Raw genomic sequence first — 15,668 nt, forward strand, 5'->3', positions numbered from 1 at the left:
ACATACCCTGTTTGGGCTCAGAATTATGATGACAAATACTCAAAACACCACATGGAACGTGGCTGCATGGATAACTAAGCATATGAGCTTTTCCATACTCACACCACTTAAAATTTGGAAAACAATGGGACCACGTGAAAGTTTTAATTCCCCAAACTTGCTTTGCTTTTGTTTTCTCCTCTGCCTACACGCTTTACCAGTAAGAAAAACAGTAAAACACATGGATAAAATACATATTTTAACATAATTCTGTCAAATAAGATTTTGATCTGAGGAGGGATTTATGTACTGAGAAAACCTCTATGTTGGGGGTCACACAGTTCAAAAGTTTGCAGGTATCTGGAATTATTGTTTTGTAACTGCATAATGAGAAAACAGAAAAAAAAAATATATATATGTATGTTGTAGGATAGAGCCCTTCCAGCCCACTGCTCTTTTGTCTCACAGCTCTGTTAAACAGTCGGCTGCTGCCAGATGCTCTGGCTAGGAATGGTCACAGATGGTCAGTTGTCCAGTTAACAGAGCTGAATGCTACCCTCAAATCTCCCCTAAAATAGTATCTGAACTATACGCAGCAGATGAGAATATCTGAGCGTGGTCAAGAGGCCATTTGACCCAGTTAAGACTGCAAGTCAGTTTTGATAATTTAGTCAAGATTAGATCTCCACACGACCCCTAAGTAAAGTATTTTGACACATTTTAAACACAGTGTCAAGTTCTATACTATTTTTGCTGATTATATTACAGATCACATATTTTTATGAAAAAAAAGTATCTCAGTTACATATGCAAACAGAAACACCTCTACCTAGGGATGATACCAACATATCTGAACCGTCATGGACTGCAAGAGCTGCAGGAGAAATCAGAGTCCAATGATAAATGGAAAGACTCCAATAGGACTCAGCAAGCTCTGTGCCCTAATCTTTGTGTTCAATCCTGCAAATATTTACCAGTACTCCTTAAAATATTAATGGGATAATAACATGCACAGGGGCTACTAGCTGCTACCCCATGCATGTTACCATCCCATTAATATTTTAAGGTATTTGTAGTTTATTTTTACCTTAGTATCCCAGTAATATTTTAAGGAATTTGTAGTAATGTGTCCTATAGCCATATAGTGGTGAGCAAACTGACAGTGCTCGGTGTGTACTGTAGCTGTGACAAAAGGCATAGCTAGAAGTAACAGAGAAAACCCTTTGGCATTTTGCAACCTTTTTTCACTGTTATTAGTCCAGGCAAGAATACACAAAAGCTAAAAACATTGAGCATTAAATTGAGTATTAAAAAAGAGAAAGACTTGGGTCCTTTACCAGCAGTATTTACTACCTACTAGTTCTAGGTCTTGTGTTGGGTAATTGGGGGTCCTTCTTCCAATTTATGTAAAATTTGCAAGATCTGGTCATCTAAGTGTTGTGCAACTTCTCTAAGGCTAGGATTATTCCATCAACAACATAGCTCACACTTGCATAGTTTACTGTTGGTAAAATAGCCAAACCTAACATTTTTGCCTTAGAGGTCTCAAGTAAGATTTAAGTTTCTTAAGATATCCTTTGATTTTATTTTCTTCCAGAACAGTTTAAAAATATTTTATGTACTCACCTAAACCACTGACAGTATATTCAAGATCACTGGCATCCAACAGAATTGGTCCATTCTCCTGCTGACCTTCTTCCTTGTAATATAACTTGTACCCTTGAATAGTTGCAGTGTCCTCAGAGTCCTGCTGCCACTGTACTGTTATGGTTGTACAGTTCATCGGCTCCAAACGCAGCTCAGGAGACTTAGGTGCTGTTTTAGAGGAATATACATAATATTTTTATATTCTAGAAACAAATAATGTCCATGTTCCATCTGGATTTCCATCACTCCAAAGTTCACTCAAGGGTTTGATTCCAGCTCATCTGTGTACTCGCATTATTATTTCTTTATGATATAGGCTGGCCTTACTTATATAGCTAATCTAAAAGCTAAATATAGGACAAGTTGGAAGACAACCATTTTGGAATTCAGCATCCTTTTGGGTTTTTTTTTTGAACAGAGAGAACAATTTATAAGGAAAATGAAAGCAATCCAAAAGCTGATTATCAAATTATCTCCTGCTTTAAACAAGCCAGAGTAAATATGATTAGTAATAACATCCCACTTCCTTAAGTGCTAATAATTCACTACACAAGTCAAAGCTCAATGAAATCCAAACTGGGTGGATGTGGACTAAAGCTAAGAAGCAAAGTTACAAACTCAAATCTACATCTTTAAGGCATTCCCCCAAAATTGAATGCTCTCCTGCATAACATTACTAAATAATAATAATCATGTAAGCCAAATCAATTATAACGACTTAAAAGCAGACTTCAAGTATCAAGTCAAAAAATACGTGCATTTTGCTTGTAATACACACATACATGCATCAACTCAGCTCCTTTAAGTAAATGCACACACAACCAACATGTTTAATGTCCTAATTTACAGAAATGGGTTTTACATTGAACAACAAAGTATTTTTTAATTAAAATTATGCAGAATATAAGAAAAGACTGCACTATCATTGGAAATGAGGATAAAACCTTACAAACAAGATTTGAGCAGCTTACAAAAAAAAATTAAAGCTTCCTACTACCATGTCAAATATGTGAACATTAACATGGGGAAAGAACCAAAGATAACACAAAATAATACATCCGCTTTTGCTTCTACTGTCACATATAAGGCCTTGCACAAGACAGATTAGGTCCTCTTCAATCTGTGATCCTGAAACTATGTATTAACTGCATTTAATTTATTACAGCAACCACAAGTTTGTGCAGATTATACTCAGAATGATGGTTAGAACACTATTTTGTAGATCACCAAAGCGAGTATGTGTAACAGGAAAATCTATTTCAAATTCTTGCACTACTTGTCAGAAAAAATTGTAGCCTCCAGACAAAGCCTGCAATTGACCCCATCGCCAGGCTACCAGTAACATAAGAATTACCTTTCACACTTGTAGCTTTGGGAGTCCGGTGGGAAGTCCACAGAGACGCTTCTCCCCAGCCAATCCTCGTTGCGGCAGTGATACGAACCAAGTAGACGCTGTCAGGCCTCAGGCCTTCGAGGAGATACTCATCTGAAGTCCCGGGAAGCTCCAAGACTTGGATTTTGCTCTCGGTGCTGAGACGGAAAGACAGACGGTACAAGACCACTTGGCCTCGCCTATATTTCGCGGGGATTGGCAGCCAAGAGATGAGAATATCCGTAGGACTCTGGCTTGTCAAACTAATTTCAGGAGCTCTCAAGGGAACTAGAAAGAAAAAGGACAGAGTTTTTGAGCTTAGGGAAAAGAGGGATGTAAAATTTTCATCTGACACCTTAACCTGTGCTGAGGTACCAGCAATATGGGAGTATTGCCCAAGAAGGTTTGTAGACTATTGTTTATTTTGGGGATAACGTGACACAGCTCATACTTCTTACCTTCTGCACACAATATAGATTTAACAAACTCCTTCTTGTAAGACACTCAACACCATCCTCTCTAACCACTGCCAGCAGTAGGTGATGGCAATCAGCACCTTACTGTTCTGACAAACTGACTGTCAAAGTTAAGATGCCATAGTTAAATCGGGAGGCTGGACAACAACCTGGAGTGTTGAAGAGTCACTGCATGTTTCTATCTACCGACCGTGCTGCACGGCTAGTAACTCCTGGCAAAGAGACAGGCGGACAACTGGAACTGGAAACGTTTCACCCTGCCAAAGCTTAGCCTTGACACAACTTGTTAATCAGTTCTAACTGTACCAAACAGTTTGTTGTTGCCACTATGTTCAGGTTAGCCAAATCACTGCACAGAAATAGGTTAACATAGTCTTTCCGAAATTCTGGTTTCGGTAGTAACTGCATACAGACCAAAAAATAAAATACCTTAACTTTCTGGTATGTCAAATTGCTATGCTAAATTTTCCTTCAAAAGTTGAAGAAAATGCAGTGGGTGTGCAGTTTGACTCACATTTCAGATGCCTGAGAACACCACATACATACATGCACAAGCAATGAAGCTTTCTGCTGGCAGAGGGAAAAAAGTTTTAATTTACCTACTATTAAAAATTCATAGAGACAAAATCCTAGACTATGACCAAATTCTTGGAGACATAGAACAGTTATTTAAGTGATTTAATGAAATACTCTTTCAATGTAAAAAAGACACTTCATGTAACACACAACATTGTCCGGTCAGAATGTTACTTTATTCTCATTCCTTTCACTAGCTGGCTCAGTTTTCCATCGTGTGTAGCCAGAAATCTCACCGATGTCAGTGGAATTTGGGATCCTCAAAAGCTGCTAGCACTGGATTGCACCTCTTGGTGCAAAAAAAAATGCTCACTTTAGTCAATGGTATTTATTTGTCTTACCATCTTCAAGGGTGTGCTGAGTCACATGATCTGACATCTGACTGGCTCCCAGAGGCATATAAGCTACAATATAAAAGGTATAGTTGCTAGCGGGTTCCAAGTCATCGATAATGTAATGGGTTGTATCATTTCCAATGACCACTTGGTACTCTTCGTTGTTTAAACCTGGCATAAAACAAGAGTTAAACAAACAAAATTGCTGACAATCTCTAAACATCAGAGTATCTTGTCTTTGAGATCTTTCAAGGTTATTTCATGTTCTTCCCCAACCTACCCCTCACTATTTTTTCAGCCCTACAAAGTAGAAGCCCTTTTATGCACAGGAGTAACAGTGTCTTGCTGTGGTGTAGATTATGGTGTTTCAGGATTTTCCTGAATAAGGGATGCTGAATGCAATTCTAAAACCCTTTTTAGAATTAGTCACAACAAACTGTGCCCAATGTACAGTAACACAACAGACAAGCTCTAATAGCCTTATCATTCATAGCAAACCTTTAAATCTATTTGTTTAGAGTCAGAGCTTTTTTTCAAAACCTATTTACAGAGCCTTCCTATAGCAGACTGGGAGGAATGCGAGGGCTCCACTCTATCAAAAACAAAAAACAAACAAAACAAACAGAAAGAAGTTGTTCAGCAAAAGGATCTCATTTTAGCTCTGCAAATTCTATTACATTTGATTGACATGGTTTTTTCTTTAATTCAGAGAGAGGGCAATAGGAACAGCCCAGAACGAGCTTCAAAAATGTTTTGCTCCTTAATGAGTTGTTAAAAAAAAAAATCTCAGCAATTCACATTAAGATATGCATAGCAATGTATGCAGCAGCCCTTGCCTTTGTTGAGCTTTATCCCTATAGAGGAAGGCTACAAAGTGGAATAAGTGTGGTGAAAGCTGCTGTGTTAACGAACAATTCACACCAAATGCATGTCAACTTAATCAAAACTCTGTAAGAGCCAGCTCCTCCTCTTCACAACTGAATTTATAAACAAAACGAAAGGCAAATTCCACCATTAAGTTTTCCCACATTTATGAATTAACTTGATAGCATTTTAATTAGACACGATTACGAGCATCTCACAACAGACTAGTTAATGGCTTGTTAATTAGGAGTTGCAAGGCACGATTTCTGACCTGCTAAACAAGATCCTTGAGCTCAAATTAAAAGGACTTGTTCTCTCATTGAAAGGATTGCTAGGCCTCATGCAGAGGCCCTAATGAAACAGCCATAATAGAGAACAAGGCCGCCCTTCCACCACAATCAGTGTCCCCTTTGTGCCTCCCCTAAAGCACTAACAAGGAATTAACACACTCCAACATGCACGCTCATCAGACCCTTATTCTTCTTGCTACCATGGCCCTGATTCGAATGTAAAATATTCTGCTTGAAGAAAAAAAGGCAAAAAAAACAAAAAAAACACCTGTTAGTTTCTTCAACCAACTTTATTAAAACACTAACTTTTTTATAGGGATGAGGGCCTGAACCTGTTTTTACAGTGAAGCCATCTGAATACTCAAGTTGTGAAATTAAATGATAGACGGTATCTTTTGTATCCAAAGCACCTACCACATGTGCATTTCAGAGAAAAATCTCTGGAGCTGCATATGACGAATGCAGTATTCAAATTTCCTTTCTGTTTAAAGATTTGGGACAACAGAATCATAGGCATCAGTATAACTCAGGAGATTTAGCAAGCACTGGTTTAGTTTTTCTTTTACAATAAAATGTAGCTTACTCATTAGTATAAATGAGGTTTCTAAATAAAATGAGAGCAATATATCAATATAAAAAGTATAAAGAAAGAGGTTACATGTACTACAAACTTTAAGCAAATAAAATATAGTTCAGTCAGACACATCTGAGATCCTTTGTGACACCAAGAAATAAATTAATATTCATTAGGGACTGAAACAAATTGTGAGGGTAGACAGGGGAAAGGTAGGCTGAAGGGAATAACGACAGCAATACATTCACGTAGACTATTTACATGAACACCTAATTATCCAGAATTCTTACAGAGTAAGTAAGGTGTTGACAATGTCAGTGGTCTATGCTAGCACCAGGCATCGCTGCAAATGTCATCTTATTAAGGAAAAACTTTTGATTCAATATTTAATTTGCTTTTCTTCAAACGTAGCTGGTTCTGTACTTAACATTACAGAACTGACTCATATGATACTGCCAAACAAAGGCAGGCTTTCTAGCTTTTCGATAATGCCTCTGACATGTGGCTAACACCCTCAAAAATCTTCATAGACTATCACTTCAAAAACAATTATTTTTGCAGGAGATGCAGCCCACTAATCTTTGAACCCTGACATTTTTTCAATAATACAAAACAAGACAAAAGTGTTTTTATGTCCTGATGCAGATCTGCTGGTGCCACCCAATCATGTTATCAAAGTAAAAATGCACAAAAATGCTACATTTTGATTTCCAGCACTGGAATCACTCCACATAACATTAGCCCTCCCCACTCCCCCAGTGTGGAGTTTTCTACTGATGTGAAAGGATGCACAATTGCCTTACATAAAATGAAAGTAAATATTCCATGACAGTCTGGAAAGATGAAAAAAATGGGTATTTGAGACAGCAAGCTCGAATAACTCAGGGTTTCGGTTGTTCCAAGACAAGCTACAATCTCACTGCACAAGATAAAACCTTTGGATAAACAAGGAAGTGAAGCAGGGGCTGAGTAATAATTTTGCAGAATACAAATTTTCAGAAGATACCTCCTTTTCCCTCCTGCACAGGAGTACTTCCTTCCCTTAGGACAGCTGCCCAGTTTCCTTTGAAGTTGCCCTGGCCCTGCTCACTACACTGGCACCAGACACACAATCACCCAGATAGCTTATCTAGTGTGACTTTATTCATATTAGCTTTGAGTGGGGGCTGTGAGCACAATACCTCAGTGACTGAAAGTGTAGGGGGTAATTTCCCGCACCTCTTGTCCTCATTATCCTTTAAAACTCTTTCCTTCCTTCCCTCCCTCAAACAAAATTCTCTTGTGTCCTGAAAAATCCCACTTGCAAAAGCAAAAGCAGCTATTCCTGCATCAGTATTAGAGTAATTAAGCCGTCCTTCCTGTCCTCTGCTTAGCAGATGGCAGACTGGTATTCCACGCTGAGAGCTGAGCATCTGCAGCCTGTCCTTGAATAAACTAGTTACTGAATAGAGATGGAAAAAAGCAATCACTTCTCCTAGAAAACAGAGCTGCAGCTCAGAGATGTGTCTCCTCTCTTTAAACCATGCACCTAACAAATTTCAAAGTCATTTCATGGTCACTTCTTTTGCTTATGAAATATGACAGCTTTCTATCACCATAAAGGTTTCCTTAACTTAAAGATATGACATAATACTAAAAGTGATTTTAAAAGTTTAATTACTCATTTTTATCCTAGTTAACTATTTCCTTTTATATAGAAAAGTATATAACATTTCAGAGACTAGGACAAAGTGTTCGTGGCTATACTTCAGCATATTTTAAATCTGAGTGTATTCTTTTGATTATAGAAGTGAAAGGGGCAAAAGCAGAGCAAAAGTCTCTCATTTAGCTAAAAGTCTAAGAGACGAGGGTTAAGCCAGTGAGGTATCAATTGTTCTACTTTCAAATATAGGAAAAGTCACAAGAATTCAGGGATCTAGATGAAAAAGCTGAATCCCGTGAAAAGTTCAACTCAGAACTGTTGGGACTCTGCTGTGCACTGTGTCCTTCCCTGCCAAGCACACATGTGGAAGAGAGAGCAGGCAGATGCTCCTGCTGAGGACAGAGAGGGATATCCAGGCAGGAACATGGAGGTCCCAGGTTTTAGAGCCCATTCCCCACTCCAAAATCTGCTCACTGGGGAGATCAGACAAGGGCGCAGTGGAGGAACACTCAGCCCTAGAGATGAGGTGATTTGGCAAAAGCATATTTTCCCAAGCAAGTTTACTGGATACTACATGGATTTTTATGTAGGTACGGTCTGATGCAGCCCTGGCCATTCAAATTTGGCAAGCTTTGCCAAACATACAAGTTCTTATCACATATAAGGAAAAAGTATACAGACACACTTTAAATCAAGCACTGCTTACCTTCTGCTTTCATGTAATGTACAGAGTACGCAATCACTTTGTCTGAATTATACAGTGGCCTCTCCCACGCTAGCAGGATCGCTGAACTTGACATCGTTTCAGCATGGACATTATAGGGCGCACTGGGTCTGTCTTCTGACATGACTACGGTAAGCCTGGCCCTGGACAGAATAGACCCCTGGCTATTCTCAGCCATGCACTGATAAATGGCATCGTCTTCGGGAATGATCTGGTTAATCACCAATTTACTGAATCCAAAAGGAAGAAAGAGGGGAGGGAAAAAAAAGGTCAAGTCTTGGATAAAAATCAGCCCAACATAACACAACCACAATTATGTTTTGTCTCTGCTTCATGAGTTTATTCTAAATGACGCACACTCTCCTTATGTTTCTTTTCAATTAGAAACGGATGTGTGGTTGTGAAATTTAGCAACCTGAAGTGTTCTTCAGACCCTGCCATGTCAGCATTCATGCTTATGCCTGCAAAGCCAGGCAGAGAGAAAACAAACCTATAAATCTACTTCCCCCTTGCAAAAAGCACAACCTTAGCGTTGTCATTTCTTACTCTCTTACTTTTTATTTTACATTTTCTTTCTAACTCTTTATTATGAGCTGCTCACTCTACAGAAGTAGTGAAGTGGAGCCTCAAACAACTGGTTAGATTCTGGCTATACTACTGTAAATCTACAGTAACTTCTCAGAAAGTGGTGAAATCACCTCAGTTTCCCCCCAGGTAGGGCAACAATCACAAAAGGTTCTCTCTGAGGATTTTAGGTATTGACTAATCTGCATTCCTTTGGTCTGGGAGAGCTACATTTATGGATGCTACATTTAACACCCAGTGTTACTTATGATTACTTGAGTTATATCTTGTCTGGCTTTATTTATTTACTGGAATCTCATACTTCAGTAAGAACTCTTAACTACTGTATACTGTTCAAGCACAGCTCTCATACAGTGAAAATAACCTTACCTGTTGTACATTTTTATTCTGCCATTGGAGTGTATTCTCCTTCCATTTTTCAACCATGAAATTTTGGGGGCAGGAATTCCTTCTGCCTGACAGGCGAAACGAGCAGTACCAGCTCGAGGCCTTGTTAAACTTTCCGGCCATTCCACAAACGAAGGGGGAGCTACAGGTAAGTAACAAGCAAAAATCAAGCCCACACAAATATAAGGACAGCCAGACTACTAAATAAAGAATTTTCCACACACAAGCCTCTCTGCTCAGGCCACTTGAAGAACACAGAGATATATCCGTGCAAAAAGCACATACTCTTCATGTAGACAGAGTGGCTTTTAAAAATACATATTATCGGAACAGAAGTAACATTTCTACACATTTTTGTTCATGCAGTTATGAATACATACAAATATACATAAATTCCAGCCTATGACACACTGCTCACAAAGCACGTGTGTATACTACATATTTATATACTTTGTCATAGGATCCCTTTGCTTGTTGAAAAATCTGTCTTCCCAGAGCAAACATTGCACCTGGCTATCTCTGGGTGCAAACAAACTGCTAGTTTATAACTCCCAAACATTGAGTATTTGACACTTATCATCTAAGTCAACAGACAGAAGGCAGCCACATTTCTGCGATCCGTTTCATCTCCTCGAACTCCCTACAGCCCTTGGTGCATTACGCTTGAGATTTTAATAAATAAATAAACAAACAAAATAAAAAAGAAATTAAAATATCATCCTCGCACAGAACGCAGCTTGAGAGAAAAACAGGGTGTTTGAGCACCCGGTGGAATCCAAAACAAGCTCACCCAGCACAGTGAGAGTTGCCATTGCGACCGTGAAGTTTCGTGTGCCTGGAATAGTGGCTCGACAGACGTACACTCCTGCATGCTGCACCTTCACGTCCGAGATCATGAGGTTCCCATTTCCAAGGACACGGGTATTGAAGACATCAATGGACTTATGGTCTATTGGGAAAAGTGGGAGAAGTGTGGTTACGAGATGTAAATGTATCCAAATAGCCTAGATGTATCTAAATAGCCTATCTAAATATGGTTGCCTAGATGGCAATGGCATGGATTAGGGTTTAAAAATCAAAAGATAGATACAAAGGGAAATCTCAGATGAGTTTTCAGAGGTCTACATTTTGCATTTGCTTTGCCTTCACTCTACTTATCTGACCATTCAGATGGGTAGGCCTTATCACTTGATAAGTAGTTTATATCTGAAATTCACCACGACAGCTAAAAAACAGTGCCATTTTCCCAGTTAGCCTCCCACAGCTGCCTTCAACTAAGATCCAGTTCATCACTTCCAATGTCCACATCATCCTTACAAACAGGGATAATTCATCTCCTTCTGGATTATACTGGGTCCTCAGGCTGACTGTTATGCTACTTTTTTCCTGCTTCTTTGTCTAGAAGAGTCATTGAATCAACCAGGAAATACACATATATTTTTCCTACTTTCAGAATAAAACATAGGAAAACATTTGACAGTTTGCTTCTACAGGTACAGCCCTGACTTTCACATTTAGGCATATGTCAGGAGAATAAAAATTGAGGTAATCTTCACAGAAGAATGTGATGTGCTGATCAACATTATTATTCTTATTGCATTTCCTCTCTTCTTTCCCCTTCCGCTCAGACTGCTAGGGGTCTGACTATGGCTATCAGAACACCAAATGGCCCATTAATAGAGGGTCCAAATCCCATTCACGTGCTGCTAAGAAGAACAGAGGAAGAAACATTTACAGGATCATTTTGTAGGATGTAACCATTCCAACCTGCCTTAACTCACCACGGATTCTACCTCGAGTCACCACCCCACCCAGCGTTGTGCGGACACTGTGCTGGGGGCAGCGCAGGACGGACAGCAGGACGCATGCGAATCCAAAGCGCCAAAAACCTCAGGGCTTCTGAACATCGGCATGGCAAGGTGCTACTAAAAGGGTTTCCCTTATCCTGCACTAACCTACTAATCACTACCTACCACATGAAGCCTCAGAACAGTAACCTAATTGCTGAAATCCTTTCTTTCCAGTTTTACTTCCTTTCCACAGGCTGAAGGCTGCATGCTACAATTTTAAGACCTACCTAACCGGCTCCATGAGATGATCGGCTTTGGATTCCCTGTGGCTACACACTCCAGTATGATAGTTTGATGAAGAGACGCTGTAATGTTTTGAGGACCAGCTATGATAGCTGGCTTGTGAAAAGGCTTCAAGTCAGAGGCTTTGAAAAAATCAAAAATTAAACAAAAACATTAATTAAGCTTGAAATAAAATGTGACAATTTTTTAAAGGATGCTTAAAATTAAATTTACAACAAAACCTTATTTCTTTAATTCTGATAACTTATACTGAGTAATTTTTTAACAACATGATACGAGGAAGCAAAATTGTTATTTCCAAAGTGAACATGTCACAGAACAGTTAGAGCTTTTCACTGCATGTAAACATTTTTACTGTATTATAAAAAAGACTATAATGCCATGGAAATATCTCATACGCTGGGTACCTGGAACAACGCTTAGCACTGCCTCAGTACTTTTACGTCTATTGGCTATCGTTGTAGCAACACATCGATAATTCCCAGCATCCCTCTGTTCAACACCATAGATCTGAAGAACTCCTGTAGGTAGAGCAGTTACCCTGCCACGGAAACAGAAAAGAAATGTAGATAAACGTTCAACCAGCAAACTCAATCATGGAAAGGAATATTTGATTTACAAACAGCCATCGCTACACTGACCTGGAACAGCAGGCTGGAGTCTCTCAAAAGCATTCTCTACGCATGACTCACCTCCCTGCATTTCCCCCCTCCATGAGAGCACGAGAATTTACTTTTAACCAGCAGATCTTTTTTTTATCCTCAGAAGCAACCATCCCAGCCTTCTTTAGCCAGCTAATACAGTCAGGCTGGCTCATTTTTTGGCAGTGATTTCCGATATACTGGCAAAACTGGCATATGGTTCCCCCCAAAAATTTATGTTTTCAATTTTATGCTTTTCTTTTTACCTTCTGTTGCATGCTAGGTATCTTGGACATATTCAAGAAAAGTGGCGTGTCAAGAAGGAAAGGAGTAGGTTCAATTAACACAGTCTGGACAGGGAGAGAACCTAGCAGGGAGCAGGCTGTACGCTTCAGGTTAATTGATTCAAGAGAGAAGTCCCTCTCAGCGAATGTCCCTAGTATTAAGTGTTTCAACTCCATTTTCTGTACATATAATTCTTTATCAGCCCCCTCTGAAGAAAAATATGTTCAGCATCAATTTTTATACATTGCCCCTGTGAAAATATGCCACTAGTCCAAACTATCCCCCCCAGCCAAAGTCCACCTATTCTGTATCTCACAGCACTCCCACCTCCCTGAGAATGATCTGCATGTAAAATTGTCCATCCACAGGTCAACATACTCATTGCGTATGCAATTGTGGCTGATTCTGGTCTGCACTCACAACACCTATTTAAAATTCAATAAAATTCATTAATGACAACTATTATTAGTTATTTGGAGCGTTAATAGTTGACAAACTATACATGTACAACCATTTTTAAGTGATGGCATTGCAAGTATTGAGATCATCTTCTCAGAGCAGGCTCAAAATTATCACAGAAAATAAATGGCACTCTAAAATGTGCAGGTCTAAATACCTGTCCGTGATTAAAGGTAAAGCTGTTCGATTCACTTCCCATGTGATGATAGCAGGAGGGTTTGCTGTTATTTTACAGGCAAATCGAGCTACTCCACCTTCTTGGACCTCAGCTGAAAGTGGCTGGACTTCAAATGCAGAAATGGCTAAAAACAAGAGAATGGAGAATTCAAAGGACTAATGTGAAGAAAAATTTCCTGGCTAAATCAAACTCCAGATCATAGACCAACTTGTAAAACTACCCAGAAATATCCCCCATAGTTCTCTCTTCTGCATTTCAAGAAAGAAATATTGGTCTAATTACCTTGTAGACTTTGTCTAGAGCATAATTCCATTGGCTGAAGTAAAGATGCATTTAGAAAAATTTTGCTTTAGCTTAATTTGGTTTAAAATATTTCAAGCAAAATTAAAATGACTTGCTCAAATAGAATTAAGCGTACAAATTGACTGGCAGGTAGCTAGAAAGCATACCAATTACTAACCACTGCAATTCATGTCAATACATCTGGTTTGGGGCTGGGTCCCGCTACACTTGATAAATTTGACCGAAATGGAAAATTTGCAAAACAACATTTGGATCCTGACAGTCATATTTTAGTCTTTTAATAATGCTCAGTTCAGGAAAAGCATCTGTGGAGTTGTACAATTTTATCTTTGATGGAAAAAGAAGAAGAAAAGAAAAACCCAAACCACAAAACCAAAAGACCTCAGAAGAATTTAAACACGTAAGAAAACTTTCCCCCCACAGCCGCAGCGGAGACCATGACGCCTGACACAGCACTTCCCAATATAATTTCACATATTTACAACTTCAGGAATTAACACAGTTCAACCAACTGAAGTGGCAGATCAATAAATACTTTCCAGCCAACAGACACCTAAGAAATGGATCAGTAGTTGGATTTCTTTGCTCAGGAAATAAGAAGCAAAGGGAAAGGAATAGAAAAGTCTCTAATTAATTACTTTATTTACTGCTACTCACAACACAATTAACCAAAGAGCAGCTCTTCAGAGACAACCCATTCTGGGTGACTCGTGACATGAATAAGTCCACACATTCCCCCCTCCCTCTCCCAGCTGCAACTGGACAGGGAACAGTCTGATGTGTGTCTGATTTTTGTCTCATTTTACTCTCTGATTTGCGTTCAAAATCAGGTTGCAAACAGATTTTCACTTTTGTAAAAATTATACAAAACACAATGTCATAGACCAACGTTAGTAAGTTACCTGTCTCTCAACATTCAAACTTTGTGTTGAAAGAATTCCTCTATTTTACCTGTTTCTTAATCCAAATGGTTTTGCATGCTGTCTACTGCAAGATGTTCTCAATAATGTCCTTCTATGTAAGGCATACACAGAGTACCATCGTACGCTGTGCTCTTCCCCCCACTGCAACACCCCTGCATGGCATCAATAAATTAATTTTGTAGCAAAAAATCTCCTACTTGCTTTCCTCTCTATATACTAATATAACTCCTAACATGGACCCAACTATGTAAGTAGAAAGATTCCTATTATTAGTATAGCTATTTCACTCCCCAGGTCAGAATAAATGCTTATTTTTCTTTTTTTTGGATTGCATCGATTGAGTTGCACGAGCCCTACAGAAACACGTGCTCCCAGCCATCCCAGCAGAGTTACCATGCTGCAGCTTCATGAGCAGACGGGTCACGGTTGTTGACCACCGTTTCTGGGAGACCTGCCCCGTCCAGCCAAGTCACCTGCTGCCGCCCGGCGCAAACACGGCGGCCCTGGGCACCAGGTCCGGCAGCTCGGGCGGCAGCAGGTGACTCCCGGGATTCCACTGGAGCTGCGCGCGACACTGGTGCCTCCGTGGCCCCAGCGCGCCTCGCGGTCCCCTGCGGCCCTGCCCCGTGCCATGCAGGGCCAGATCCTCCCCGGCAAAAGTCAACCCAGCAGCCTCAGTCCCACTTTTTGGTATTTTGTTCATTCTGTGGGAAGTGCCAGCCTCATGTACCTCATCGCCATGTCCTAATTAAGCATATCTTAGGAAGACAAACAAATAAAAAAACCAAACAACCCCCACCACCACCACCACACCACACCACACCACACCTACATAAAAAACGTAGCAACGGGAGTCTTACGTTTCAAGCCTGTTCCGGGGGGAATACAGGAACACAGTTCAAACTTTCTCCCCAAATAGGGATTCTCTTTTGGCTTCTAAAGCAATCAGCAGAAGGAAGAGCTACTGCATCGTTCTTTGCCTGCATCGAGAAGTTCGGCCTCACCAAACAGCGTCGAAGCGCGGGGCGGACAGCGCGGGAGCCGCGGGCCGGCCCAGAAGCGCGGCCCCGGCAGCTCGGCGGTCTGCCGCGGCCGACGCAGCCCTGCTCCCCCGCCGTTTTCCATCACAGAGGAGCGAACCCCAAGCGCCCAGGCTCGTCCCCTGCCCCTTCCTTTCCTCCTGCTCCGTTCCAGTTCCCCGCACACCGGCACCGCGTCTTGGCCCGGAGAAGCAGAACAACGTTTTCCCAGCAGCACGTGCCTAATGGATTTTTGAACAGAGAATGCAGTGCTCTGCATTCATCATCTCTTTACTGAAAGCTCGATGTGGTAGCA

The 15,668-nt window shown here is 40.3% G+C and overlaps 1 protein-coding gene across 1 annotated transcript in view; it reads right to left on the reverse strand.

Annotated features, from left to right (window-relative positions):
• PRTG (protogenin) overlaps positions 1 to 15,668 on the reverse strand; it is an 84,384-nt gene that overhangs the window by 36,116 nt on the left and 32,600 nt on the right. The window contains exons 2-10 of the mRNA XM_026060909.1: positions 13,087 to 13,231; positions 11,952 to 12,085; positions 11,529 to 11,666; positions 10,242 to 10,400; positions 9,434 to 9,593; positions 8,462 to 8,709; positions 4,392 to 4,556; positions 2,981 to 3,286; positions 1,606 to 1,794 (exon numbers count right to left, since the gene is read on the reverse strand). Of these exons, the coding sequence (XP_025916694.1) occupies positions 1,606 to 1,794; positions 2,981 to 3,286; positions 4,392 to 4,556; positions 8,462 to 8,709; positions 9,434 to 9,593; positions 10,242 to 10,400; positions 11,529 to 11,666; positions 11,952 to 12,085; positions 13,087 to 13,231 (1,644 nt within the window). The remainder of the gene's footprint in view (positions 1 to 1,605; positions 1,795 to 2,980; positions 3,287 to 4,391; positions 4,557 to 8,461; positions 8,710 to 9,433; positions 9,594 to 10,241; positions 10,401 to 11,528; positions 11,667 to 11,951; positions 12,086 to 13,086; positions 13,232 to 15,668) is intronic.

Source organism: Apteryx rowi, unplaced genomic scaffold (assembly GCF_003343035.1).
Source record: "Apteryx rowi isolate R43461 unplaced genomic scaffold, aptRow1 scaffold_172, whole genome shotgun sequence".
In the NCBI taxonomy this organism is placed as follows: Eukaryota; Metazoa; Chordata; class Aves; order Apterygiformes; family Apterygidae; genus Apteryx; species Apteryx rowi.